A 26,972-nucleotide genomic window follows, 5' to 3' on the forward strand; every position below is an offset into this window, starting at 1 on the left:
CAAAATTGGCAGAACTGACCAGAGTAAAATCTCATTATCTGAATCATTTTGTGCAAAAAATGTAAAGAACATATTTTGTAACACCCAAAGACCTATTCTAACCTGTTGGAGTAAGCATAATAGATCACCAATAAAGAGCTTCAGGTAGAGACAAGCTGAAACTGGTATTTGTTTTTTTCCTTGATTGGTATTATTATTTTGTCAGACTTCTGAGTGAAGCCAGAGAGAGTCATAAAATTCACCCCATCAAGGATCCCAGAGGCTGAAAACTGCCTTTAAGTTCCTGTTGTTGGTCCCAAAACACAGAAGTGAATAAACCTGTCAATCCGGAGGCTGTTTTCTTGTCTTTCTTTGTTGATAATTACAGTAATTGACTCCAGCCATCTTGTCTTGCAGGTTTGGAGATATTTGACCCGGAGGAGGTGGAATACATTCGCTCCAACGCCACTGCGACTGCAGGAGGCTCGGTTACCTTGGACTGCGGCTCCGTTATGCCCGCCATCTACATCTGGGGGTTCACCAAACCGGGAACCGACAACAATGTGGCGGTGGCACACAACTACGGACAGGGCCCCAAGGTCCAGCCGCAGGCCGACAGCCTGGGCAGCATCCAGCTGCGGGATGACGCCCCCGCTTTGGTGCTAGAGGACCTGCAGAAGGACGCAGCCGGAATGTACACCTGCCAGGCTCTGTACGACACCGACGAAGGAGCCAGGATTACCTTCTACTTCACCCGCCTGGAGGTGGAGGACAAATAACGAGTTTCCCCAACATCAACAGTTTTAAAGCAAAGCTTGGTCACGTTATAAAGCATTTAAAGAGCCGGCAGGTGATTAAAGGCGATGAAGATCCCTTAACTCAAAAATTGAAGACTGGTTGAGCAGTTTGTGGAGGCGGAAAACTGGTTAAAAAAAAAAAGAAACTTTATTGACACGTTTCTTACGGAGATTCTGCACTTGCGCACAGAGAGCAAAAAGACAAATTCTTTTACGTGCCGTCCATAGCCGCGCTGCCACAGTAAAACAAAACCGTTAACTAAATGAAACCTGTAGAGGATGGTATGGTTAATTTAGTGCAGTGCGCCACAGCAAACAGAAAAATAACGTAGAAAAATCATTGAAAAAGAACTCAAAACCTCTCAGTATCATTCTTTTCTCTCTGTGTCGGCTATGCAGACCTGTTGCCATAGCAATTGACTGACAACAACGGCGCTAATGTATCAGTACTCAACACCAAAAAACAATCAAACATTTCCAAGACAAAGAGCAGATCATTCAGTTTGTTTCAGTTTTATGTTTTCAGGCTTGATGTTTTATTATTAATAAATTATCTCTGTGGTAGATTAGCTGCAGCTGCTGTTAGCTAAGCTACCGCTGCTGTTAGCTAAGCTACCGCTGCTGTTAGCTAAGCTACCGCTGCTGTTAGCTAAGCTAAGGCTGCAGTGGTTGATTAGCTAATTTAAACACGTGCTCGACTAATGACCTGTTAGAAAATGTCTTCATGTCGCCTTTTTAATTATGTTTGCTAACTGAACTGAAACACAGAATTCCGCAGCACATCTATATGTTAATGTTGTCAAAGTCAAGCTAGCATACCTGAAATATTTCCCTCTAACTTGCCTTTGTAGTTAAAACTTTTTACCTTATCTAGTTGTCATAGTGTTGACAATTAGTAGCAAAGCACTACATCCATTATTCTTGTATATAATGTGTATATTAAAGATTTAGTGCGTTATGTTGACAACAGCTAAAACCAATGCTAGTCATCGTTGGCTAGCAGTTTTGACGTCACACTGCAACGTGTCTGCAGTTGAATCTGCAGTTAATTCACACAAACTGAACAAAATAGACTCAAATTTGTTTCAGCTTCAGTTTGAAAGGATCATAAATCGTCTCAATGTTCAGCTCTGGGAATCTCCCCAGTGCTGCATCAAAAGACAAACAAGCACCAAAAAAACTTCAAACCGAAACACAATGTAGACGCATAGCTCCTCTTGAGCTGTTTTTTTTTTTTTACTTGAACTATCTGAAGCAACATTAAACAGAGCCAGAATTTAAGTTTAAGGGTGTGGTGACAATCTACCAAGTTTTCCTTTAAAGCGATTAATTAATCTCTGAATGCAGTTTTTACGGCTCTTTCCTGGATGTTTACACATCTGTTGAAAGCAGCTAAATCATGGAAAGTATGAGTCTGGCTTTGTAGAGTTAAGAAAGACTTGTGTTAAATGTCCTGCTAGCTGAAACTTAATGCAGACTGACGTGCTTTGATCAGTGAAGACTGCACTATTGTCTCCTGCAGACATGCAGGTTGTGGTTTCAGTTTCAAAGCTTTTCCCAGTCCTGACTATTGAAACCACCTGGACGGTGGATTCATTAGAGAAGACTGTTGTTTTCCACACATACATACTGCTCATTAGTGCTTTTTTGTCCTAATAGCTCTGCAGTGTCTGTTTTTTTATGTGTTTGACTGTATGTTGTAACATTCATTGTAGTTGAGATTTAATCTGAAGAAACCAAATTCTGGAAACTTTTTGATAAAACATACTGACAGAAATCTTTGCATACAACACAAATGTTTTCCTGAGCAATTGGTGTGTTTTAAACAAACTGTTGCTTATTTTTGTGATGAGTGAATAAATAAATGTGAAAAATAAAAAGTCTTTAGGTGTTTTATATTTATTTAGGATTTGAATGTTGCCTTTTCATTAGCTCCAATCCAGAATCATCAGAATGTATGAATCACTTTATGAACTTGATACTGAAGGTTCCTGGGATTACAGGCGACACGTTTATGCATCATTTAATCAGCCTGATTATGGATGATAATTCTGACAATCGGACAACAATTACCACATTCTGCAGATATTTCAATTAAGCCTTTATGCAATGTAAGAAATACATGAAAAGATTAAACTAAATAACTGAATTATTTAAAGCTAGAAAATAAACCTAGCGTTCCTTCAGTGAATGCTTTGTAACTTAAAACTTTGAGAAAAGAACATGAAAAGTCCAGCCCTTTCTGCTTCACTTAACATAAAGGCTGTGTTGTAATCTGTATTAATCTGCTGATTATCTTTTGGATTAACCAATTAACAGGATCGCAAGAGATGACAAATAAATTTGTTGTTCTTTTATCAGATGTTTTTTTTCTGAGTCTGGAACTTCAGTTAATCGGTTACTATATTAAATGACAATTATTTCAATTATCACAATTAATAATTTTCTGTCCTAATTTAAATGTGTCATCAGTTTATTGAAGCTTTCAGTGACCAGTTAATCATGCTCAACTGTCTCAGTCCTAATTTAAATGTCATTAATTTATTGAAATGTAGAGGATTTTTAAAATCTGTTACAAAATGTTTTTGGACACTTTTGGCTTAATTACTCCTCTGACTGTTGTTTTAGCAAAAGGCCTTTTTTGAGTCTGTAAACGATAGTTAACTATGAATCCATTACTAAATTAGTTGACTATTTCAACAATCAATTAATCATGATTTATCAATTCAGCTCTATGGTTTTCAGTACTGTTGGCTTTTATCCAACAGCAACATGTTTTTTTTTGTGGTTTGGGACACATCGAGGAAATAAAAAACGCTAAATCTGGAAAGCCAGCGACAGACTGGTGGATTCATGGGTTTCTTTCATTCATTCATTCAGGGCGTGCTGGGAAGAGAATGGTGGGCGGACTGGTGTTAACAGGTCGGATATGCAGCACAAGGGGGCAAAATTCCTGTCCGCACAATGAGTTTTCTTGTTCCACTGGGCTTCTTAATGAAGGGGTGTAGCCGTGTGGGTAGAGGGGGGCATGCAGGGCTGAAGCAGCGTGCTGACTGACGGATGTGGGAGATGGAGAAGCGGCTCATTTTAGAGACAACCTCGGGCCTTATCTCGGTCTCATCAGGCCGGGCTGCATCTTTCAGCATCCTCCCTTTCCCAGACCATTTTTCTTTCATTTCTGGCTCCATTTTTGACCACATTGTTTCGTTCCTCTTTCAAAGCGACTGCATTGACATAAAATTAAAGCTGCAAGTAAGCTCAACAAACTAGGTACTTTTTATTTTTGGCTATGTTCACGCTGCAGGTGCCTTAGTGCGCAAATCTGATTTTGTGTGAAATCTGATTTTTTTTTTTTTGTGAGCGGTTGTTCACATTTCCAAATATGCCATTTGTATGATTTCCTGTGTTAAATTTTGAGTCTTTATGTAATGATACAAGTGTCACTTCTTCTAAACCATCCCTAACTTTATACAGTGAAAGAATGAGTTAAATTTGTCCTTATTTTTTGTGAAGTAAAAAAATACTTGAAAATTTGCCCAGCTAAGTTTTCAATTCATCTTATTTTGTTCTTGTTTCACAGCAAAAAGTAGGTTGAACACATACTTTATATGTTATGGCACATTTTTAAATGTTGATTGTATTCGTTTATATTAATACTTTTTTTAAAAATCGCCTTACTGAACCACGAACAATCCTCGAAGTGTCCAGCATGTGTAGTAGAGGCCCTGCCAGTTTTTTTGATACATTTTGGATTTTTTTTTGTTTGTCCTCTTTAAACAAACAAACAAAAAAAGAGTAAAAACATAATGTATACTCTATGGTACATTTTTGATGTTGATTGTATATGTTTAAATTCATAAATACTAAAAAAATTGACTGTGCATCGCAATCTACAAGTGTCCCGCATGCGCAGTAGAGGACGCAGTAACGTCACACGTCGCGCGCGTGTTCAGTGTTTGTGGAAGTAAACATGGACTGTAACGGTGGAGAGTAGTTTACGGTTTTAGAGTTGTTGTCCAGCACATGAACAACTTAACCCGCATTATCACCCTTTATGATTGTTGTTTTTCTTCCAGCTTCCGTATATCAGGATGCCGAATAGTGACGTTTGTCGAGAATCAATGACGTAAAGATCGGGTTAATTCGATCCCGTCGAAAAGATCAGATACTATCAAAATCCGATCTGTGTTTTTCAGACTCATGAAAAGATCAGACACAGGTTAACAATCGGATTTGTGTCACTTAAGGCTGAAGTGTGAAATCTTAAAAGACATTTCAGAACTGAATCCTTCTGTTCCTGGGAAAGAAAAGTGTTTTTCTTTCTTTTGTTTTTCTCTTGCCAGCCCTAATGGCACTGCTGCCGCCGCCGCCGCCATCAGATCTGAAAATAACAGCCGGAAGAGGCCGCGCCGCGCCACAGCGCAGCACAGACTCGGTCCAGGAATATGTACCATGACTGAGGGGAGAGGATGCCAGGCGAGCCGGGTCTGGCACCGAACCGGGGCAGACAGGCTCCAAGCGTTTGGAAAGCCCGAACCGCGGTCGTCCTCAGTGAAGCACAGCGAGGTCTATCATCACACTGCAAGCAAAAACTCACGTTTGTGAGTTTTTTAAAGGGTAAGTTCACTTATTACCCTACCATGATGCTGCCATGTCCTTGTTTGACAATGGGAGTGGTGTGCTGCTCTAGTAGAGTGAGTTTGTTTACGGTATCTCAAGTTCAAAGGTCACCGCATCAAGATTCTCAACCTATAGAAGAGAACAGAACTGGTGGAAAAAATTAGAAATTTAGGGTGCAAGATTTCTCCATCATTCTGAGATTAAAGAATGTAAATTGCATGCTGACGAAAGAGAATTATGGGAATAAAATAATTTTGAGATTAGAAATTAGACTAAATTTTGACAGTGATAAGAGAATTTTGACTTTTTTCCACCAGAATTTAGATTTTTAATCTGAGAATTCTGAAACTTAAACTCACATTTCTGGGACTAAAAAATATACAATGGTGGCAAAAAAGACAAAGTACTGAAATAAAAAAATGTGACTTTCCAGATTAAAAAACAGAATTCTAGGTGAAAAAAATCTGAATACTAAATAAATAAAATCTTGGAGAAAATCTCTGAATTCTCAAATTAAGAATGAGGTCAAATTTTGACTTTAAGTCTAAAGTCAGATTTCTGACAGGAAAAAAATCCAAATACTGAGATTAAAATATTTGAATTCTGGCAAATAAAATAAAAAAAAGTCAAAATACTAAAATTAAAGTTAGAATTCTAAGATTAAAAATTAGGGAAAAAAAGGTCAAAATTCTGAAATACTATTTTCGAATTCTGAAATTACAGTTAAAGTTATTGCAGGAAAAAAAAATCTTAATTCTGAGATTAAAATCAGAATCCTGGAGAAAAAAAGTCAGAATATTGAGATTACAGTCAATGGCTGTGGAACCTCTTGATGTGATAATACAAAGGATTCTCCATAAAATCAAGAAAATCATGGACGACCTTGCTTAGGAAAACGGTGTGTTCAGTCAGAGGCTTCTTCAGATTCACTCTGATACAGACTGCTACAGGAGATGTTTGAAAAATTTGAATTCATATGAATTGCAACAACATTTAGTTTCCCTTTGAGATCAATAAAGTATTTTTGAACTGAATTGAAGTTGTAAAACTGAAAGTCAGAATTTGTGGGAGTCAAAATTTTGAGATTAAAAGGGAGAATTTGGACAGTGGAAGCCAGATTTCTGAGATTAAAATCATATTTTTTTTCTATCAGTGGTCCTAGTCCTCTTCTGTAAAATCTTCATACTTAATTTGCGGTCTTTTCGTCCACTGGTTGCAGATTTGCCGTGTAAACAGAGATTACATCCTGTAAAACTCCAGATTAGCATCAGACATTGGGCATCACTGTTAGCGCAACCGCTTCACTTCTGCAACAGATTGGGGTCAAAAGATCAGCGCTGCTCTCAAAGCCGCCGTGCATTTTGCGGAAAGTGATGAGCTATCGAGTATCCGGCAAAGCGCGGCGCAGCCAGCCGGATCCGAACAGAGCAGGGTGTGTTCCCGGAGTTCAAAGGTCACCACATCAAAGGGCTGGACCGAGGCCGGGGACAGAAGGACATCCTGAGAGGACGGACGTTTGTCTCCCATATCTTCTTTTTATATTATTACAAAACTTTACACAAACAGTCGCTAATCTCCACAGCTTGGAGCGGGACACAAAGGGACAAAACAACAAAAATAAAAGTATTTCTCATCCAAAAGGCATAAATAATATAAAAGGCAAACTTTTTTCTTTTAAACAGATACATTCATATGAAATAATATTTTACTACTACAAAAAATAAATAAGTCTTCTAAAGAGTTCTTGATGTTTCATAGGTTTTCCCTCCAGTGGGATTAGGAGTTTTTGTTTTGTTTCCATCTCTGAGTCTTTTCATTCCTTAACGTCCATTTTGTCTCAGTCCCGTTTCACCGTCACATTTAGTGTCTCTGTCTTCCTCCCAGTCCTCCCAGTGTTCCCGCCGGCTGGGCTCAGGCCTCCTGCGGGCCGGCCGGGATCAGCTCTCCCACCAGCCTGCTGCTGGAGATCCAGCCGGGCTTCTCATCGCAGTCCAGGTCCGGCAGGCCCAGCCCGTCCCAGGAGGACACCACCTGGTCCTCCGTCTCCACGCTGTCCTCCGGCTCGTCCTCCGCTGCAGAAACCGCAAACACAGAGAGAGAGAGGTGAGACGGCTTTCCAGTTTGTACTTAAAAAAAATAAAATAAAATAAAAAAAAAAATAAAATATCTACAGCAAATCAAAAAATAACTCCAAAGATTAAAGGAAACAATTTTATTTAATTGTTTTTCTTGTCACACCACTTGATTATGTTCTGTTTTTTGTATCCATTTAATATATACCTCCTTGTTTTTATTTGTTTATTTAGTTTTTGTTGCTGTTATGCTTTCTCCTACTTTGTAAATCTTTTTGTTGGTCTGTAAAGTTTGTTCTGTGTACACTGGAGAAAAGAGGACGGATTCTGGAGAAGCTCACGGTGCAATTTGTGGCTTTGCTGCAAAGTTTGTCTGCAAACATGAGAAATGCTGATATAAAACCACAGTGGTGACAGTTCACTGCTGAACTATGAGAGCCTTGGAGCTCTTAAAGGGGCGGCGTCATAAAAAAATCAATTTCTTTTGCGCTTTACTTTATGCTATAATGTTATTCTCCCATCTAAAACAAACATGGAGTGTTGCTTTGATTCTTTCCTGCATGTGTTAGACATACTTTAATCTCCATGGCAACCATTCAGCAGTGCAAAACGCCTGATTGGACCCAACTCCACACCCACTCAGCTCCTTCAGACTAGCCAGCAGCAATTAGTGGAACTGTGCATCTCATTATAGGAGCTACTTCTCACTGAAATGCTGGTAAAAATGTTAAATGGTTAGTAGAGGAGCCATGTTGGGATGACTTCCAGAAGCTTCAGAAAGAGCTGGAGTTTTTAAAGAGACAGAGGCCCAATTTCAAGGCATTAAATCAGGAAGGAAAATTTCTTTTAAGTCATGTTTGATATATACGAGAACCTGTACCTGTACAATACTTTATTGCACTACAACATGGCACAAAGAGCCTTGAAAAGACATAATGCTTCCCCTTTAAAACAGCAGTTTTAGACTAACAATGAAAAGTATTTACACCCTTCACAACAAACGTGAATGCAGTGTGTTGGCATTAGCTGTGGACAAAGTCTTCAGTCTGGTGTTTTGGTCTTAACTTTATTTCAGAGGATACTTTTATTTACAGAGACTTAGTAATTTATTTGTTGTTCCGTTGATTTATTTTGGATATTTAAAATGTTGTCCAGTTCCAGTGTTAAATGTTCAGTAGGATTTAAAGTTTATTGGTCTTTGAGATTGTGTTCTTGCATTATTATGCCTTTATTACCATTATATTACTTGAAAATTGCCTCAAAACGACAACATTATCGTTTATCGCTTTAACTTCTGGGACCCAGCCATGACAGACCAAAGTGCAATTAGAAATTTAACAGCCAATGTAAAATAAATAAAACAAACTGACAAAAATGTTCCTATTGGTCAAACATGTAAAATAAAAAACCCTGAAACAAATGGTTCAGAAAGAACAATTAGGAATTCTAAATAAAATGTAAATTAAATAATAAAGCATAGAATTAGACTGAATAGATCTGCCTATTGTCACAGATAGCAGATCTAGAATATTTTTTCCAATATCAGACCAATACAGATATTAATATCGGATCAGTGTGTGTCTACTTTATAGTTTCTGATCCACTTTCTTCACTAATCTGAACCCAGATGGACAACATTTTATTTAATTTCCCTTCAGGATCATTAAAATATTATTGAATTTGAACAAATATGCTTTAAAATAAGAATAATAATAAATAAATCACCGGTGCTGTCCCCCGGAGAGTTTTCAGTGTTCCGGATCAGACAGCAGGAATGCTGGGAAGGCGAGGACCCTCTGTTCCCGTCCGGCGGCTGGAAGCCGGCGCCGGGGTCAGACCCGCGGCACTGCGGGGAAACCTGGCCCAGCGGAACCATCTCCAGCCCGTCCTGGTGGCACGGCGCCACGCGGTGCATCAGCGGCGCAGCGCCGTTGGTTTTACTGTAGCATCTGGTCGGAGACGGAGAGACGGGATCAATACCAAAACAAATCAGGAACGGATCCAAACCGGCTGGCCAAACCGTGACACGTTGTGGTTTCTAAGTTTCCGACCTCGACGACGCTTCATCGGTACACGATGTGATTGTGACGCCGCCCCCTCCATCTCCCCAGCAGCCGGAGGTAAATAAACACAGAGCTCATTAGGTCTGCCGGCTGGATGCACACAGAGTAAACTGTGATGCTGGAGACTCTTAAACACATAAACAGGGCAAACAGGAGGCCGGAGCTGCATCTCCGTCTGTGTGTGCGAGTCCGTTTGGGCCTCAGAAGCACAATCTGTCAGCTCCGCCTTATAAAATGTGAGGAATATTTAATATTTTAACCAAGACTAACTGTTCTGCATCATTTAAGCATTTTCAGATTATTTTTTTTCCCCCCAGGTAAAACTGCAAACCATCAGGAAATGTGGGGATTTGAAATTACAGACCAAATATTTTAAATCTGAAAAGTGTGGCATGCCCTCCTGTACGTCAATATACATTACCAAATTATACCAATTAGCCGCTAATGCTAGCGACGTGCATCTGCAGGCGCAATTACAAACGGGAAGTATCTGTCACTTATTTCTTATTTGAGTTCTATAAAAAATTAAGAATATTTCAGATGTTTTGATGTTTAAAATATGTATTAGATATAAATCTATAAACTGTTCAGCTTCTGTCAGTTTTCTTAAGATGCAACTGAAGATTAAAAAAATTCCTCTTTTATTTCGGACTATTAATTTAATTTCACCTAATTACTGCTGTAGGAGCCATAGTTCGTTCAATACTTTATGATATACTGTATCTTATTTGATGACGGAGGGAATTAGTCCCGTTTTTGTCGTTTGTTGATTTTCCAGAAACCACAGTGGCTGCAGTTCGTCCACAACAAAGTAAAAATAACGCAGAAAAACTGGTGGAGAACAATTCGATACGCTTCTGTTTACTCGTTCTCCCTGTGTTGGCTTCCCTCCACATGCACATCCATTGCCGTGGCAACCGACTGGCAGCAGTTCGACTAGCTGTCATAGCAGCAGAGACTACGTTCAAATTAAGTTAGCCAATTTAAACACCTGTTCCATTGATGGTCTGTCACAAGATGGTGAGAGTCGCCTTATTTTGAAACCGAAAATCACATGTACGTGTTAGGATGTCAAAGTCAACTAGCATAACTGCCCTACTTCCCACTTCATTAACATTTTTCTTCCATTGTATCTCAGGGTGTTTTCACAGTCGGTAGTCTTCTAGGCTCTGTTCGATTGGGGACCAAAGTTGCAACATTTGTTACATTTTCAGTTGCTGTGCTTCTATTTCTCTCTGCACTGTGTCAAATGAACAAAACCCTTCAAAAAAATCTGTTCCCCTCCTCACCTGTGGGGGCGCTGCTCCAAAAACCACTGAAGCAAATTACATAAAAACCTCTGACAAAGACAATGAGCGTAACTTCCTTCTTCACAAAAAGTAAAAAAAAAACAGAGTGGTGTCAGATTTTAGCAGTTGTAGGATTTCTGTTTTGTCTTTGGTAAAGGACAACAAGCCATTTCTCCCGCTAGCGCTAGGCTAACACGTTTGTTTAGTCCACTTTAATCTACCTCTAGCTCATTTGTTTAGAAGGTCCGGTTTCTTTGAGGAGGTGTGAATATGTAATCAAACTCTGATGCCAACCAAAAAAAGCAAACTCCAGTCTGGCTACAAACCTAGATGTCGGGTTGGTTGACCTTCAGGTGCGGTTCGAATGCTGATGTGAACGTCAAGCGGACCAAACACTGCTCCAAAAGCAGGAAGTGAACTACAGTGCAGGGCATTCTGGGTAAATAGACAAAAAACTTGAGAGTCTAGCGCTAGTAGGTATAGCTTCTGGTTTTTTTACCAAACAAAAAATAGAGAAATCCTACAACCGCTAAAATATGACGCCACTCCATTTTTGTTTCCATTTCATAAAGAAGGAAGTTGCGCTCAGTGTCTTCTTCAGATGTTTTTTTTTTCATTTCCTTCAGTAATTCTTGGTGCAGTGCCACCACAGTCGAGGAGGGGAACATGTTTTTCAAAAGCGAACCAAACCAACTGAAAATGTAACAAATGTTGCAGTTTTGGTTCACCGAAGGCGGCTGTCCCTGGATCCACTGTAACTGAATTCAACGTCTCGATAGATATTGAAGTTTGCCTTAAAGACTATCCAAATAAAGAAACAATGTAGGTTTGTCCGTAGGAATCGTCGAAACGGAGCTCAGCATGTTTTCTAAACATGCAAAGCCCAATACAGTGACAATAGTCGCCCACGTTTGAGTTGTGTTTATAGAGAGCTGAACATTGAGGGTGAAGTTTCTGCATAAACTGTGTGGTACGTTGTAGCCTGTGTAGATTATGCTTCTGTTTTCCCTTTGTCTGTTGCAGAAAAACATGTTTTTTTGTTAGTAAAATGGCCCTTGACCATGTTTCGCTGTTAATCTCAACTTGCAAATCCGTTTCCCAGTGGGTTTTGGACTTTTCATTTGGAAGAGGATTTAGCATCATTAGTTGCCCATAAAAAAAAGAAATCAATTTCTTTTTATGGTTGGAACGCTCATTAAATTTAAGAAAATGTTCTACGGGATTTAAGCTTGGCTGGTCATCTGGAAAAGTAAGTGATGATTGCACAAAATGTCTTAGTTGGATAAAACTAAAGAAGTCCTTCTGTAAAACATCATGCTTAATTTGTATTTGCCTAAAAGACATAAAACCACCTTCATCAACCAAATCAAAACCAGTTTTAAGTTTTTGTGATATCAGTTGAAAAATATACTTCGACCAATGCCAGGGGAAAGGCTGCTCTTAATAAGCGGCTCCATTGGACTTGAATATTTTCCTCTCCCAATGAGTCATAATGTTATGCCAAACTTTTAGTGTTAAAAACAGTAAGTTTTTGTTTCTAACAATTGTCTACATGCAATTCAGACTGGTGTTTAAAAAAAAGAGTTTAAGCATCTTGATATTAACCTAGCATAGCATGCCCAATAATAATATAACTCAGAATAGCCTGACGTACAGCTGGGCGATTTCAATTTCTGATTTTAATGGGGGGGTTTTCCTATTAGTGTTTTTTTCCTATTAGTGACTTATTTCCAATAATCTCTTCTGAGTTGTGCAGTTATTTAATACTAAATATGATTAAGTATTCAACATGAAATGATTGAATATTGTATCATATTCAATAATTTCACTGAACTCCGATCCAGAACCACACAGCATTCTGGGGGATGTAGGCAGAGGAAAGCCTTAGCCGCGCAGCCTCTCAAGGCTAGCTCAGCTAGGTTGGTGGAATCAACTAACTCACTCTTTGGTTACCTAGCAACTCATCCATTCTTTGGTTACCTAGCAACTCATCCATTCTTTGGTTACCTAGCAACAACCTGTTAAGTAACTTCTGCAGCAGCAGTTGAAGGTTTCCCCACCATTCCTCGTAACTGCTTAAAAATAAAAAACAACAGCGTGGAGTGGAAGGTCACAAGGAGACCTTGGAAGAAATGAATGAGACAAAGGGAGACCAGGGAAGGAGTGAAGGAGACAAAGAGGCCATGGAAGGAAAGAAAAAAGAGAAAGAAAGAAAAACAGGAATAAAGGAAGGCAGTTTGAACAGAAGAATCTCCATTGTCTTTACGAACTTCCTCCCACCTGTTGTTGTTGCAGAGGTTCTGGCAGCTCATACACTCCGATGTCTCTTTCTGAGGAAGAGCCGTGTACAAACTCCCACCCTGACAACACAACACCAACATCTGAGTTAGCCTCCAAAGAACAGCGCACAGACCCGTCTGCTCCGGCCGCCGGCGGAGAACTCACGTTCAGGTGGTGGTGGAGGTGCGGGTGCTCACACTCGTGGGTGCTGTGGGGCAGGGTGCCGTCGTGGCCGTGCGGGACGAAGCCACTGGAGCCGTTGAGCATCGCCAAGCCGTTGGGGAGTTTGTGGTGGAGGTGATGGCAGCCCTGAGGCAACATCTGGCCGCCGTAGCCGCCGTGAACGCCCCCGTTCACGCGCCCGCCGCCCGCCGTCAGCGTGGTGTACTCGAGCACGTGGCCGTTCAGGTCCGCCGGCTGGTACAGGTAGCCAGGAGGGTCATACTCTGCAATGCGGGGCATAAACTGAGAGCTTTAGCTCCTTTGAACCTTAAAATCGAGCCTTATTGTGCAAAATTCACTTTTTGTATTTCCATTTGGGTCTCAACCGCTTCTAAAAACAACTCAACCCAAGCCAGCTGTTTTTTGCAACAGGTTAATGTTTGTTGGTGTCTGGAAAATTAGCCATTTCAAAAACATTTGAAATGCAACATCACAAATCAGCAGGCTCTGCACTGTTACCTAGCAACTGCAACAGAGGTTGTTACTGATTCAACCAACAGGTTGAAATATTGATCTTACCAATCTGATTAATCTATAATAAAATGTAAGGTTTGTTTATTCGCACTGACCAAACAAAGTTAATTTTCCAGTAAAAAAAAACCTTTAGCTCACTTGAGGAAGCCCAATGAATGATGGGAAAAAGGCTGCAGGAAGCGTAGACCTCTGACTCCTTTTCAAATTTCCCCCAAAGCTTTAAAACCCACAACTATTTCCACATCCAGAAGGTCAAGGAGCGAACGTACTGAACCATAAGCCAACAGTTTTGCAATCACCTCGGGACATGTACATGCACTGGAATATGACTCACAAGCCGCCGCGGAGCCAACGATTACTAAAGGTGACCTGTTATGTTTCCCTGAACAGGTTAGGATAGCTCTGTAGGCCATATAAAACACGACATTTCAGAATGAGCCGTTTCCAGGTGTCTGCTGTTAGCCACGCCCCCTAACTTGACGTCTGCATCCGTTTTCACTTATGGGTGTAAACAGATGTGTAAGTATACAACCGTCTTTGAACATTACATAAACCTTTTCTGGACTGTAAGTCAACAACAAAACTCGCCGTTTCAGCAGCAACCGTACAGCGATAAAACCAACACAAAAAAAGAGAATTGAGCATCAAGATCTGCTGTTTATCGTCAAAAATCTGCTTTTTTAAAGGTTTTTAGAAGCAGTTGAGACCCAAATTGAAGTACAAAAATGTGCAAAATGTGATTTTTGCATAATCAGTCGTTGGTCTCACTGTGCATGTTGTTCTGCTGCCGGTTCCTCCACAGACACATGGCGATGAAGGACAGCAGGATGAGCAACATCACTCCCAGCATGCAGCCAACGATCAGGTACAGCAGACTGCCGGGCGACGTCTGGGGGTCCGTAGGGTGCGGGCCGGGCGGGGTGAAGGGGTGCTGACTGGGCGAATCCGGAGACTGACGAGCTGCAGGGAAGAAGAAGAGGAGCGGCAGCTTCAGAGGAGAAGCGTTTGCTGATGACATCATCATTATCAACACTAGAGGCTGAAACTCTCACCTCTGGTCTCACAGATCATCACGTTGCTGTAGTCGCTCTCCCCACCGCCGTTGAAGCACTGCATTTTGATGTCATAGGACGTCTCTGCCTGCAGGTGGCCAATCATGTGCCAGGTTTTCACACCTGAGACGACGAGACAGGAAGTCAGAGATACTCATGAAGATACGGTCGGGTTGCTTTAAGGACGAGGAATCACATTTACCGAGTAGTTTTAGATCATTTTTAAATTAAAGGAAGCAAGGACGGACAACAAGAGAAGGAAACGAGTAGACCAAGGAAGGAAGGAAATTAAAAAACAAGGAGATAACGGAAGAAAATCAAAGAGGGGATGAAGGACACATGAAGAACTAGGAAGGGAGGAAGGAGGCAAAGGTAAGAAGGAAGGACACGATGAGACCAGGGAAGGAATGAAAGACACAAGGAAACCAACGAAGGAAGCATACAAGAAGATGAAGGAAGGAAGGAAGGAAAGACACATAGAGCAAAAGGATGGAATGAATGAAGGACACAAAGACCAAGGTAGAAAAGAAGGAAACCAGGGAAGGAAGAGCACAATGAGAATTGGAAAGGAAAGAAGTATACAAGGAAAACAAGAAGGGAAAAAAGCCTGCAAGGAGAGTAAGGTAGCAAGGAAGGGCATAGAGATAGCAAGGATGGAGGGAAGGACACAAGGAGACTAGGGAAGAAATAAAGGAAACCAGCTTTCCTTACCAAGCTAATAAGGAAAGACATGAAGACCAAGGAAGGAAGCAGACTAGGAGACCAATGAATGAATGAAGAATAAACAGAGAAAAAAAGATGGAATAAAAACACAAGAAAACCAATTAAGGAAACAAAACGAAGGAGGAAATTCAAATGTCTTTGTGCAGAAACCTGATAAATAAAACTGATTCTGAAAGATAATGTGACTAAGGAAGGAAAGAAAGACATTTTTTTGGAATAATGAAGTCTGGAAACAAATATTTTGTCTATTTCCGTGTTTTCATTCCTTATACCTGGAAACATCAAATTCTGTGCTGTTTCAGGTTTTCAGCCTCCACAGCCCTCCTGTAGAGAGTGGTGGAGAAATTTAAACCACATTTCTGTATATTTCCCCTCCAAGGAGCCAGGATTTGTTAACCAAGAGTTTTCCCCTGGTCTCATTTTCAGTGCAGTCCCTGTTCACAACCACAACAGCAGACCAGGCAGGACCCAGACGGTCACATCGCTCTGTTCCAGCTCCATATATGGCCGCTTCATGTTTGCTCTGGCTGGCCTCCAGTATTCCCACTCCGTACATTCCCCACGGCTCAACAACCACATACTGTCACACCGCAGCAACGCGCTGCAGAATCACACACCAGACAACGGCCTGTGGATGTGGAAACGCTACATTTCCAACAAATGAGGCTGAAATAAGCTGCTGCTTATGGTCCGAGTGGTGCAAAGTGACCTTCTGAAAACATGCTGCTGCCTGAACGTACGAGGGCTGAGTGATGGGAGTAAATATGGAAGTTAATTAGTGATGTACAGACCACAATTTTATCTTTAATCATAATAAAAAAGGAGAATAACTTAAATCTGTATAAAAATGTATTTTTATTGCATAAAGTTTGTATTAAAATATTTAAAATTTGTTGTTTTATGAAAGAAAAGCGACAAATGTATTTTGCAGCAGCTTTGTGCAGCGCATACAGCGGTAAAACCAACTGACCAAACGTGATAGAACTCAGTTGGGGTTGCTAGGTGACGGGCAGAGCTCTGCTGGGGTTGCTAGGTAACGGGCTGGGCTTTTTCCTGCGGTTACTAAGTAACTAACTGCTGATTATTACATACGTAAGAGTTTTGAAACGGCTCGTTTTCCAAACACCATCAGCCTGCCTGACCGGCTGAAACTTGGTTTTTCCTCCTGTGTTTAAGGAAATCCAGTCATGGGCACACTTCCGCTACTGCGCTATTAGTGGAGTTAAGTTAGCATGTTAGCATTTTTGCTGATTTTAAAAACGTTTACCACACTTAGATTTCCTAAAGACTGTCTAGTTCTGCTTCCTCTCCTCACATTCTGTCTCTTTTTTCCTTAAACTTTATTTCAAACAAGAAACTTCCAGGGACAAAATAAAACCAGATAGCAGAGAACCAGATGCGCACTCTGCCACTAATCTACTAATGTGCTAACAGCGAAGCTAATTTTTCACTAATTGACTTGGCTCATTTTTAAACTTTAGGTTGAATAAAGTACAACATTTGTGTGGAAATTTTGTTTGTCGACTGTTAAGAATTCTCCAAGTAGATAGACGTTTATATTCACGCTTTTATTTTGAAATGAGTGAAGATCGTTTACGCAGCATTTCTGGTTTCTCTCCTCATGTTCTCCACCCTTAATGCGATACGTTTATTCTGTACCCAGAATGCATTGCTGTGCAACCCCAGTTGTGTTGATAAACATCTGTTTTTTGTATGCTGTCTTTAAAATGCTGAAATTAGCATGCTGCCTGGATTTCAAATTAAGAAATATACGTAGACCAATAGTTAGAGGTTGGAAAAACCTGAAATTGTCTCCAAATTGGACAGAAATCCTCTGAATATGGCTGCAGTTTGTTTGCAGTGTTTAATGTTCTGAACTTGGAGTGACATTTTCAGCTGTTTTGATATTTTGGAGCCCAGCCAGGCGGTGGGTTTGGGAAGCCAAATGCTCAGATGTTGCAGAGTCGTGTTGGGTAAGTAGATGCCTCTCCTTCTCTTCCTGGAGCAGGCTCAACTGTTAGCATTCCAGGCAGCAACCTGAGCCCCTTTCCTCTGAACGGGCTCCGGTTTCATCCCGGTACCATTAGCAGGCAACCGTTTATTAAAAACAGACCCCAGAAGACACCCTGTCTCAATAAATCAGACGGAGAGAGATGTCCCTTCTTCACTACTCCCAGTATCCGTTACGTTTCCAGCTCCCAGTTTATCTGGACACTCTGAGGTTACATCTACGGCAGGACAAGGCTGTCGACAAACACTCTGTGAACTCAATCTACGGCGTGCTTTAAAAGTTACCTGTTATGCTTCCTTGTACAGGTTAGGAAGGGTTTATGGTGTTATACAAAACATGTCCAGCATATTTTTTTTTGTACAAAATAATTCTTAGATAATGAGATTTTAACCTGCTCAGTTCTGCCTATTTGGGTTGTTTTAGGGCTTCTTGTCACTTTAATAAGCTGCTAATAATTGGGATTCAACAAGTAAATCAACGTTTACACTCGCACATAAAATAACTGCAAATAGTTTTGCATCCATGCATATCTCAGAACATTGTCTGGAAGGTAGGTAAAGTTTGCATTTCATTAGGAAATGAAGGTCTCAAAGTTTGGAAAGGTTGAAGTCCAGTGGTTCCAGTCGGTGATGGTCTGGGTTGTCATGTCAACTGCCCAGTGGGCCACTGGATTTTCTAGAGACCGATGCAGCTGTCTACAAACATTACAGCAATTTAGAGAAGCTGAGTGACTCAGTGGCGCAATAATATAACCGTAGATCTTTGAAAAGCAGAAGTTGAGCCTCCTGAACCACCAACAAAAATGCAGAAAGTGGATTCTGGATGGTGAGTCAACAACAAAGCACTTGTCTTTTCCTGCAGCCATTGTTACAGAGCATTAGGGCCACGCTGTGAAAATAAAAAAAAATAATATTGCGAGAATAGAGTCATAACATTACATCTTTATCCTCGTAGAAATATGGCTATTCTCATTAATATGATTTTATTCTACTTTATTCTTAAATGACTTTATTCTCATAATTTTATCTTTTTTTTTTTCTTAGTATGGCCTTAATAGTCAGTCAAACACTGAACAGCGGTAAAACCAGCTGAACAAACATTCTGGAGCTTGAACTGCTGCGTAAACTGTATCATGTTGGGTTGCTAAGCAACAGGCTTGACTTTGCTGGGGTTGCTAGGTAACGGGCTGGGCTATGCTGGGGTTACTAGGTGAGAGGTCGTGCCTGCTCGTTTGTGGCGTTACATTCAGAAAGTTTATATTTCAAACACCAAAACACAAACTTATTTAAAAAAAAAAAAAAAGTTGTATTTTTAAATTGTCTGGATTGTTTTTAGAAGCAGTAGAGACCAAGATGGAAGTACAAAAGCGTGCAAAATGTGAATTTTACACAATATGTCTGCCGTAAACTGCCTGGTTCTCTCACCTTCCACCACGTCTCTTTTGTAGTCGCTGTCATTGTCGCTGTCCGTGGGTCGGTAGTAGATGTAGAAGCCTTGGATCGGAGTGTTGTTGTTACTCGAGGGGTCGTACTGGCAGGAAAAAACACATTTGTTAGACGGCAGAAAATCAGCGGGCAATTACAACCCAAAGCGGGGCCATTTTCCCCCGCGGCTAATGGTGGGCCTCGTTATCAGCACATGATGATTGCGCTGTCTGCCCGAAGCTCGGGGAAATAATGAGGCCGGCTTAAATCAAGTGGAGAAAATGAGGGGAACTATCTGCATCCATCTGCAGCTCCAACAGCAGAATCAGAACAAAGAGGGAAATTTCTTCTTTAATCAGAACACATCTGATCTCAGCTGCCACAGGAAGCAGGAAACTGGTATTCACGACATACAGGAAGTTAACATCGTAAATATTAACGCAAAATTCTCAAAATTTTGCAATTCAGTTCTAGAATCATTAAACTAGTTAACAAGAATACTAATGCTGTTAGCTTTTTTACATCCCTTGTTGGTTAGTTAATGCCAGGAATAATCCTCTTTAATCTCTGTAAAACATTTTATTTTAATGCTTTTTATATGTATATGTTTCCAAAGCATCTATATTTTATTTATTTGTTTTTAAATATGATGAAAATACTAAAACATGGGAGAATATGAAGGACGCAGTGGCTCTCACATGTCTTCTTTACTTACTCTATCAGTTTGGAGGCTTAATATTTTTTTACTAAAGTAGAAGAACGAACCAAGAAAAATAAAAAGTTCAGAGTGCTTTACTGTTTCAAAACGCCTCAGGTTCTTTCAGCTACATGAAAGTAAGTTTCTCTCTTAGTTTCTCCAAAAGACAGAAATCCATCTTGTTTTCATCTTTTCTGTCGTCATTTCAAACAGACAAAACTAACGCAGAAGTAACTATTTAAGCTGGACATAAATAATTTAACTTAAGTCAATAATTCCTTAACATTGATGGAAAAAGTACTAGTTCCACTGGCAGATTATTTTATTTATAACAAGACATTTCTTTCTCTGCTATTAGTGAAGTAATATACCAATGAAACAAGTATTTTTAATCAATATTATTGGCAGATTATTTCACTTATAACATGGGAAAAATAAACTTATTTGGCAGTGGAAATTTGACTTTTTTCATAAATAGTAAGGAATTATTAACTTAAGCTTCTATGTGTTGCTGAAAAGTCACTTGTAAGTTAATTTTGTCTTATTTCAAGTGCAACAAGACATTTTAACTATAAACTAAACAAAAATAGCTGTAAATGAAAGTGTTTGTTTTGGTGGACTCACGGTCCAGCGCAGCATGATCTGCGTGTCGCTGATGGCGTCCGTGGCCAGGATGTGCGGTCCGACCACGGGCCGGTCGGCCTTGCGGGGGCTGGCGTTGGGGACCTGGTACGGCTTGGAGGGAGTGCTGGGCAGGCTGTCGCCGTACGTGTTCGAAGCCAGGACCCGAAACTTGTAGGTGGACCCTGCCACATGAAAACATTCAGATTGAAAAATACTTTTTTGATCCCAAAGGGAAATTAAAATGTTTTCTCAACTCATATTAATTCAGATTCTTCAAAGAGTCATTGTAGATGGAGATGGCAGGAAAGATGGTACAAAGCAGAGTTGGGAAGTAACTAGTTATATTTCATTTGTAGAAAATAAATGTACTTTTTGGAGTATTTTTACTTTTTACTTGAGTAAATTTATTATGAACTTCAGTAAAAGTTTCTGGATACTTTACACACCGTTTTAACTAAAAATTCACCAGACATAGACACACACCTGCAGTTTTTGTTAAAATTCCATAAGTTTTATTTTTAAAGAAATTGATTATGAATTTTTATTTGTGTTTGTTATGATTTATGTAAATTATTTTAATTTTGATCTTTAACATACCAAAGTTTCCACGTAACTTTATATTTTGATCTGTCTGATGATGTAATTTTTGAATATTAAATGACTGATAATTTGATCAGTTGAGTCGCCTTTTTAAAGTTCTCCACCCAACTCTGCTAAGAGTTGTTGCTGTAGGGGAAAATCTGGCTGGATTAATTTAGATTTTCCTGACTAACATGAAGCCTCACCAGGCTCCAGATTGCGGATTTCCACCGACAGCTTCAGAGGTGAGATGTTATCCGCCGCCACGATCCACTCCGCGCTGCGGCCGCGCCTGTACTCCACTCGAAACGCTGTGACCGGGGAGCCGCCGTTTGCTCGAGGGATCCATGCCACGTAGACCGAACTGTCGGTTGCCATGGAGATTGTTGGACGGTCCGGAGCTTCTGGGACTGTGAACGAATCAAATGAACATCAGGACTCATGAAGACAGAATTGCAGTCTTTACTCTGTTGCCTAACATGCTAACATAAGTGAACATGATCAGGATAGTCTTTAAGCTAGTATTAACTTCCTGGCTAATTTACACATAAAAGCTCAAGTTTACTTACAGAAAGGATTAACTTAATGTTACCCATAATGTTAAGCTAACATTAGCTTCTTAGCTAATTTGGACTCCAATTCTAATGTGGACTTTACCTTTTGATACCAACTATAATGTCACAAGATGCTCAGTATTCCTCATTTTAAGCTTGGTATAAAGTTAAAGTATAAAGTTTCTCTAAAATTATGACTTTATTCCATTACTGAATGGATTAAGATAATGTACCAATTATTATAAGCCAACATGATAATGAAAGAATTTAAGCTAATGCTAGCTTCCTAGCTAATGTCAACGCCAAAGCTAAAGTGAACTTCCAGAGCAGATTAAGTTAATGTTACCCTTAATGTTAGTGTAAGCCAACGTGATAATGAAAAAATTTAAGCTAACGTTAGCTTAACGGCTAATGTTAGCTTACACACTGCACTTATTAGTTATGAGTACAAAAGAATGTATGAAACTTTGAAAGATGCATACTCACTATTACAGCTCTTAGTCACAGAGACAGAGGCAGAAGGGGTGGAAGGAAAAGAGGGTTAGCTGAAGAAAGAGATGAACCTCCAAGCAAAAAGTGTAGTAGCAAAGTGAGTAAAACATGCATACAATGTGACCCCAATGCTGTGTGCAGACTGACACATTTTCTGCTTACAGCATTTCTCTTCCAAGGAGTCGTTACATGCTGTCAGCTCCTGGTTCATTGTTTGTGCTTCCATGCAAAACATAGCAGAGATCTTTCTTTCTTCCTTTTTTTAAGCATTAAGATGTGTGTAACTAGACCCAGTCCCTCTCTTCCAGTAAGTCTGCAGAATCCAGAATGACGGGAATGATTCTGTCATACTGATCTGGTCTACACCTACGTCTGTCATGGAGGACAACGCCGTAGTTGGTCTTCGTGGGTCGGTCCTCTGGAACCTTGGGTGGAATTGGGATGCTGGAAGGCTTGGAAGGATTCTTATTACTGGGAGAGATGGTCTTTTCTGGAAAAAATATGAAAAAAAAAGCTGGGAGTGAGACAACATTAGCAGCAGGAACCAGCAGCAGATTTAAAGCTGATGAACAATTTTCTATCTTGCTGTGTATCCTGGAATTTTAAAAAGTACATGGCTGTAAATGTGAGAAGATGAATGTAATTTTCTGGATCTTCAGAAATTTCTGCCATGTTTGAAGTGTCTTTTGATGAACTTCTGTTCTGAATAGAGCATCTTCATTGGGATGAAGCATGTGGAATCAGGAGATGTCACTGTTACTATGAAGATGATAATCTGGGAAGGAATTTTTAATGTTCAATGGATGCCTTCAAGTGATCAAATAGCTGGAATTAGAGAAATTTCAACATTGATTTCTTTACAGTTTGAACGTGTGGAAACCAGAGATGCTAATGTTGATTTTTTTAAAAAGCTGCTCAAAAACTATTTGAGATTCTTTTAATATGCTAATAATTTCCATTCAAATACAGATAATATAACCATTTAAAAAAAAAAAAAATTTTTTATAAACCTGAACACTGATAGTCATAAAAGTCTTAAAAGTTTCTGACTCTGGAAAACTTTGCAACACAACAATAACATTGTTGTTTTCATGTATCTAAACTAGGACTGGATAATAAGTCATTAATAGTATATGTCACGATAGACTCATAATATCATTAGATAATACGCCTAATGCAAATTTCAATAATTTCACTGAATTCTGACCCAGAACCGCACAGCATTCTGGGTGATGTAGGCAGAGGAACGGCTTTAGCTGCTAAACCTACAGTGGTTAGCTAAGAAAAGTTAGTTGAATCAACTCACCCATTCTTTGGTTTCCTAGCAACTCGCCCATTCTTTGGTTTCCTAGCAACTCGCCCATTCTTTGGTTACCTAGCAACTCGCCCATTCTTTGGTTACCTAGCAACTCGCCCATTCTTTGGTTTCCTAGCAACAACCTGCTGAGTAACTTGCACAGCAGCAGTTTCAGTTTTCACCACTCAGTGACTCATAGCTGCTTAAAAGTAAAAATTAACACCACCAGTTTGTCAGTATTTCAGATATTTAAAACCAAAAAAAAATATCAATAAATCTGGATATTGAGTGATTTAGACCGCTTTTACCGTGATCCGTTTTTCAGTCATATAAACCAGCACTAATCTACACCAAATATTTTCACTGTGCAGCAAATCACAAAATCTTACCAAGTATGTTTGGTCTAGTTTACCATGGGAAAATGTGTTGTTATAAGTGAGAAAATCTGCCTGTGATAGTACTTTTCCTGAAATCTTAAAACAAGCTCCTTTATCTTTCTGGAAAGTTACTTGCAAGTTAGTTTTGTCTCATTTCAAGCACACTAATATATCTGCAGTGAAAACTAGACCAAAAACACGTGTTGAAACCAGTTTATTCATCGTTAAAAGTGTGTTTTGTTAGCTGGACCGACCTTTTCCGGTGCGGAACGTGAGCATGGCCGGCTGACCCTCGCCCGCTGCGCTCCGAGCCACCATCAGGACCTCGTAGAGGCTGGAGGGCTCCAGCTCCGACAGCCGCAGAGTTTTCTCGCTGCCGGGGACTCGGACCGTCTGCCAGCTTCCCACCACTGCTCCCATGTCGTCAACCTGATGCAGAAACACACAGATGCCTGTAAGCAACAGGGAATTTGCTTTTTTCAGGTCAGCATTTTTTTTTAAAGCTCAGAAACAAGGCCTGGGAGATTTATGTCACAATTTCCAACTTTAGCAAAATTGAGTGCTGCTGCCAATGCTGTCCTTAGTGGTTTTGCTGCAGTTTTATAGTGAGATGGCTGCTGAATCAGAACATTTTTTAAAGGGGGAATAAGTACTGAAGGGGTGTCCAAACTGCACTGTCACATGGGACAAAATTGCCGGAAGAAACTAAAATCAAGCAAATAGTGTAGTTTTTTTGTTGTACAAAATGGATGTTATTCATCGTGGATTAGGTCTGGGCAGTAAGGCTGCGAAATGTATCACAATATAAGCATTTCTTATCAGTCGATATCAATGATTATTGATTAGTTTTATGTTTTAGATAATAAAATAATTCTTTAATATGAATTTTTTTAAAGTATATAATTAAAACAAGACATTATTCCCTTGTTAAATTAGACCAAAAATACTTGGCAAGCTTTTGTGTTTTTGCTGTGTAGTGAAAATATTTGGTTTCATATCAGTTAGTATCCATAATTATTGATTAGTTTTTTTGTTTTAAATATCTGAAATATTGCCAAACTGAAGACATGACCTGTCCTGTCCTGGTTCATCCACAGTTCTCACCCCACCTCGTTTTTTATTTTTAAGCAGTTATGAGACAAATTTTCAGAACTTTAAGCTGCAGGTTACTCAGCAGGCTGTTGCTAGGTAACCAAAGAACGAACAAGTTGCTAGGTAACCAAAGTGAGTTACATAGAGTGAGTTAGTTGGTGCCACCAATCTTACTTAGCTATTTTATATGCTGAATATTTAAAATGATATCAGACGTATCATATTTGTTAAGTGTTATCATGATATTTATTATTATTATTGGTTTATTTTTCAGCTCTATTGTAGATCCAAGCTTAAAAATTACTTTATTGCTGTATTTCAATAAAAACTCCTAGTTTTCAAATTATTTTGGATTTGACTGAACAAATGTTCCGTCTTTTTAAGCATTTGAGCCACTTTCTTGCAAAACACTTGCTATATTTAGCCAAGTTTAATAATTTAAATAGAAGCTGATTTGGCTGCAAAGTCGGCGTTTCACTTAATGTCTCTGGATAGATGTGATTCTATTTATTTTAAAAATTTGGTTGTAAAAATATGAATAAACTGCAAAAACACAAAATCTTACCAACTAATTTTGGTCTAGTCTTTAGTGCAAATATCTTAATACACTTGAAATAAGACAAACTAACTTAAAACTAACTTTTCAACAAGATATTGAGGCTTGTTTAAAGTCAATAATTTCTTAATATTTATTTACAAAAGTTCACTGGCAGATAAATTAACTGCCAATGGGGAAAATGTCTTGTTATGGAACAAGAACTTTTTCATCAATATTAAGGAATTATTGACTTAAAACAGGTCTCAATATCTTGCTGAAAGTTACTTATTAGTTTTGCCCTATTTTAAGATATTTGCAGTGGAATACTTGGTAAGGTTTTGTGTTTTTGCAGTGTACTTTGTGCAGCACTTAACATTTCATTAATATTTTTACTTTTAAAAGTCATCAGCCACCTCCTTACATTTTTGATTCACTCGCTTCAGTCACTTCAGTTCAAACAGAGGGAATAAAAATGGCAGCAGAAACGTTTCTCACCTTGCGGTATTTAACAAAGTAAGCGCTGATGGGACTGCCTCCGTCTCGGCCCGCTCTCCACTCCAGGTCGTAAACGTCCGGTTTGTGCGTCTGCGGCGGGCTGATGATGATCGGCGCCTCCGGAGTGGGCCGGTCGCCGCTCCGGTCAGCTGGCGCGTTAAACGGGTCATCGTCTTCGGTCAGGAAGCTCTCGTCGCTTTGAATCGGATGAAACGATGGTGAAGCCTGGGGCAGCAGAACGGCAGTGGATCCCAACTGTGGATCTGCGAGGGAAAAAATATCAGATCTACGTCAGAGGAGACAAAATCTGAGATAAATCACATGAATTGATTACGGTTCACTTACTGGATGTGTCAAAACTTAAGGTCTAAACTCTAAACCGAACATCAAAAAAGTACGGAAGAGGATTGGATCCACTGATGAAAAACATTCACTTTAATCTCAGAATTGCAGCCGCGTATTTGGGCCTTTGTAGACAGAACATAAATAAGGAGTAAATTTCAGCTAAAACCCTGAAATGTACTCAGTTGTAAAGTTTTAAAGTTGTCCAGTGAGTCAAAAAAGGAGAAAAGCTTGATTTTTTCTTCTTGATGATCAGGAAATGAAAAAACTAAATGCAGGTCTTAAAAACAAGTTGTGAAATAGATAATTAATGATAAAAGTGTGATTTAAATATATAAATTAATGTAAAGCCAACAGCATTATTACATTTTTGTCCTTTAAAAAATGGATCAAGAGAAAAACAATAAATAAACCCTGAAATATTAAAAAAAATAAAGTGAAAGAAAAGTTAGCTTCTATTACAAAACAACATTTTAGGAGGAAATCGTCTCCAGGATGTGTCAGCTTTCTGCTGAGATTTATGCATCATCAGAATCTGAACCTTAATTTATATTTTGATCCGTTTAAAGTTGCAGAACATTTACAGCAGCCTCAGCTGTGCTTCACAACAAAACAACATCACAGGCAGACAAATGTTGAAACACAAAATAAAATTAAGTTTAGTAAAAATAATAATAATCTTTCTCCTCCAAACCGCTGCGGCTTGGAGAATCCAAACAGCCGACACAAACTGGACGCTGAGGTCAGAGCTGAACTGGGAGCAGTGGGAGGTTTTCTACATTTCAGGGCTAAGTGTCCCGTAACAAGCTGCTGGTGCCGCTGCGCGCCGGCCCGCTCTGCCGCTGCGCACCGGTCCGCGCTCTGCCGCTGCGCACCGGT

At 39.7% G+C, this 26,972-nt stretch overlaps 1 protein-coding gene across 2 annotated transcripts in view; it reads right to left on the bottom strand.

Moving 5' to 3' along the window:
• Nucleotides 1-6,907: 6,907 nt before the first annotated feature.
• Nucleotides 6,908-26,972, bottom strand: part of cdon (cell adhesion associated, oncogene regulated) — a 56,981-nt gene continuing 36,916 nt past the window's right edge. The window contains exons 8-19 of one of the 2 annotated variants that reach the window (XM_007552322.2): nucleotides 25,752-26,014; nucleotides 23,881-24,055; nucleotides 22,323-22,442; nucleotides 21,113-21,316; nucleotides 20,328-20,509; nucleotides 19,007-19,112; nucleotides 14,849-14,971; nucleotides 14,565-14,756; nucleotides 13,266-13,546; nucleotides 13,101-13,180; nucleotides 9,194-9,417; nucleotides 6,908-7,468 (exon numbers count right to left, since the gene is read on the bottom strand). In XM_007552322.2, the coding sequence (XP_007552384.1) occupies nucleotides 7,308-7,468; nucleotides 9,194-9,417; nucleotides 13,101-13,180; nucleotides 13,266-13,546; nucleotides 14,565-14,756; nucleotides 14,849-14,971; nucleotides 19,007-19,112; nucleotides 20,328-20,509; nucleotides 21,113-21,316; nucleotides 22,323-22,442; nucleotides 23,881-24,055; nucleotides 25,752-26,014 (2,111 nt within the window). In that variant the 3' untranslated portion in view covers nucleotides 6,908-7,307. Of the gene's footprint in view, nucleotides 7,469-9,193; nucleotides 9,418-12,536; nucleotides 12,943-13,100; nucleotides 13,181-13,265; nucleotides 13,547-14,564; nucleotides 14,757-14,848; nucleotides 14,972-19,006; nucleotides 19,113-20,327; nucleotides 20,510-21,112; nucleotides 21,317-22,322; nucleotides 22,443-23,880; nucleotides 24,056-25,751; nucleotides 26,015-26,972 lie in introns of those variants that run through there. The other variant, XM_016671651.1, reaches the window with a different exon arrangement.

This window comes from Poecilia formosa, unplaced genomic scaffold (assembly GCF_000485575.1).
Source record: "Poecilia formosa unplaced genomic scaffold, Poecilia_formosa-5.1.2 Scaffold48, whole genome shotgun sequence".
NCBI classification, from domain to species: Eukaryota; Metazoa; Chordata; class Actinopteri; order Cyprinodontiformes; family Poeciliidae; genus Poecilia; species Poecilia formosa.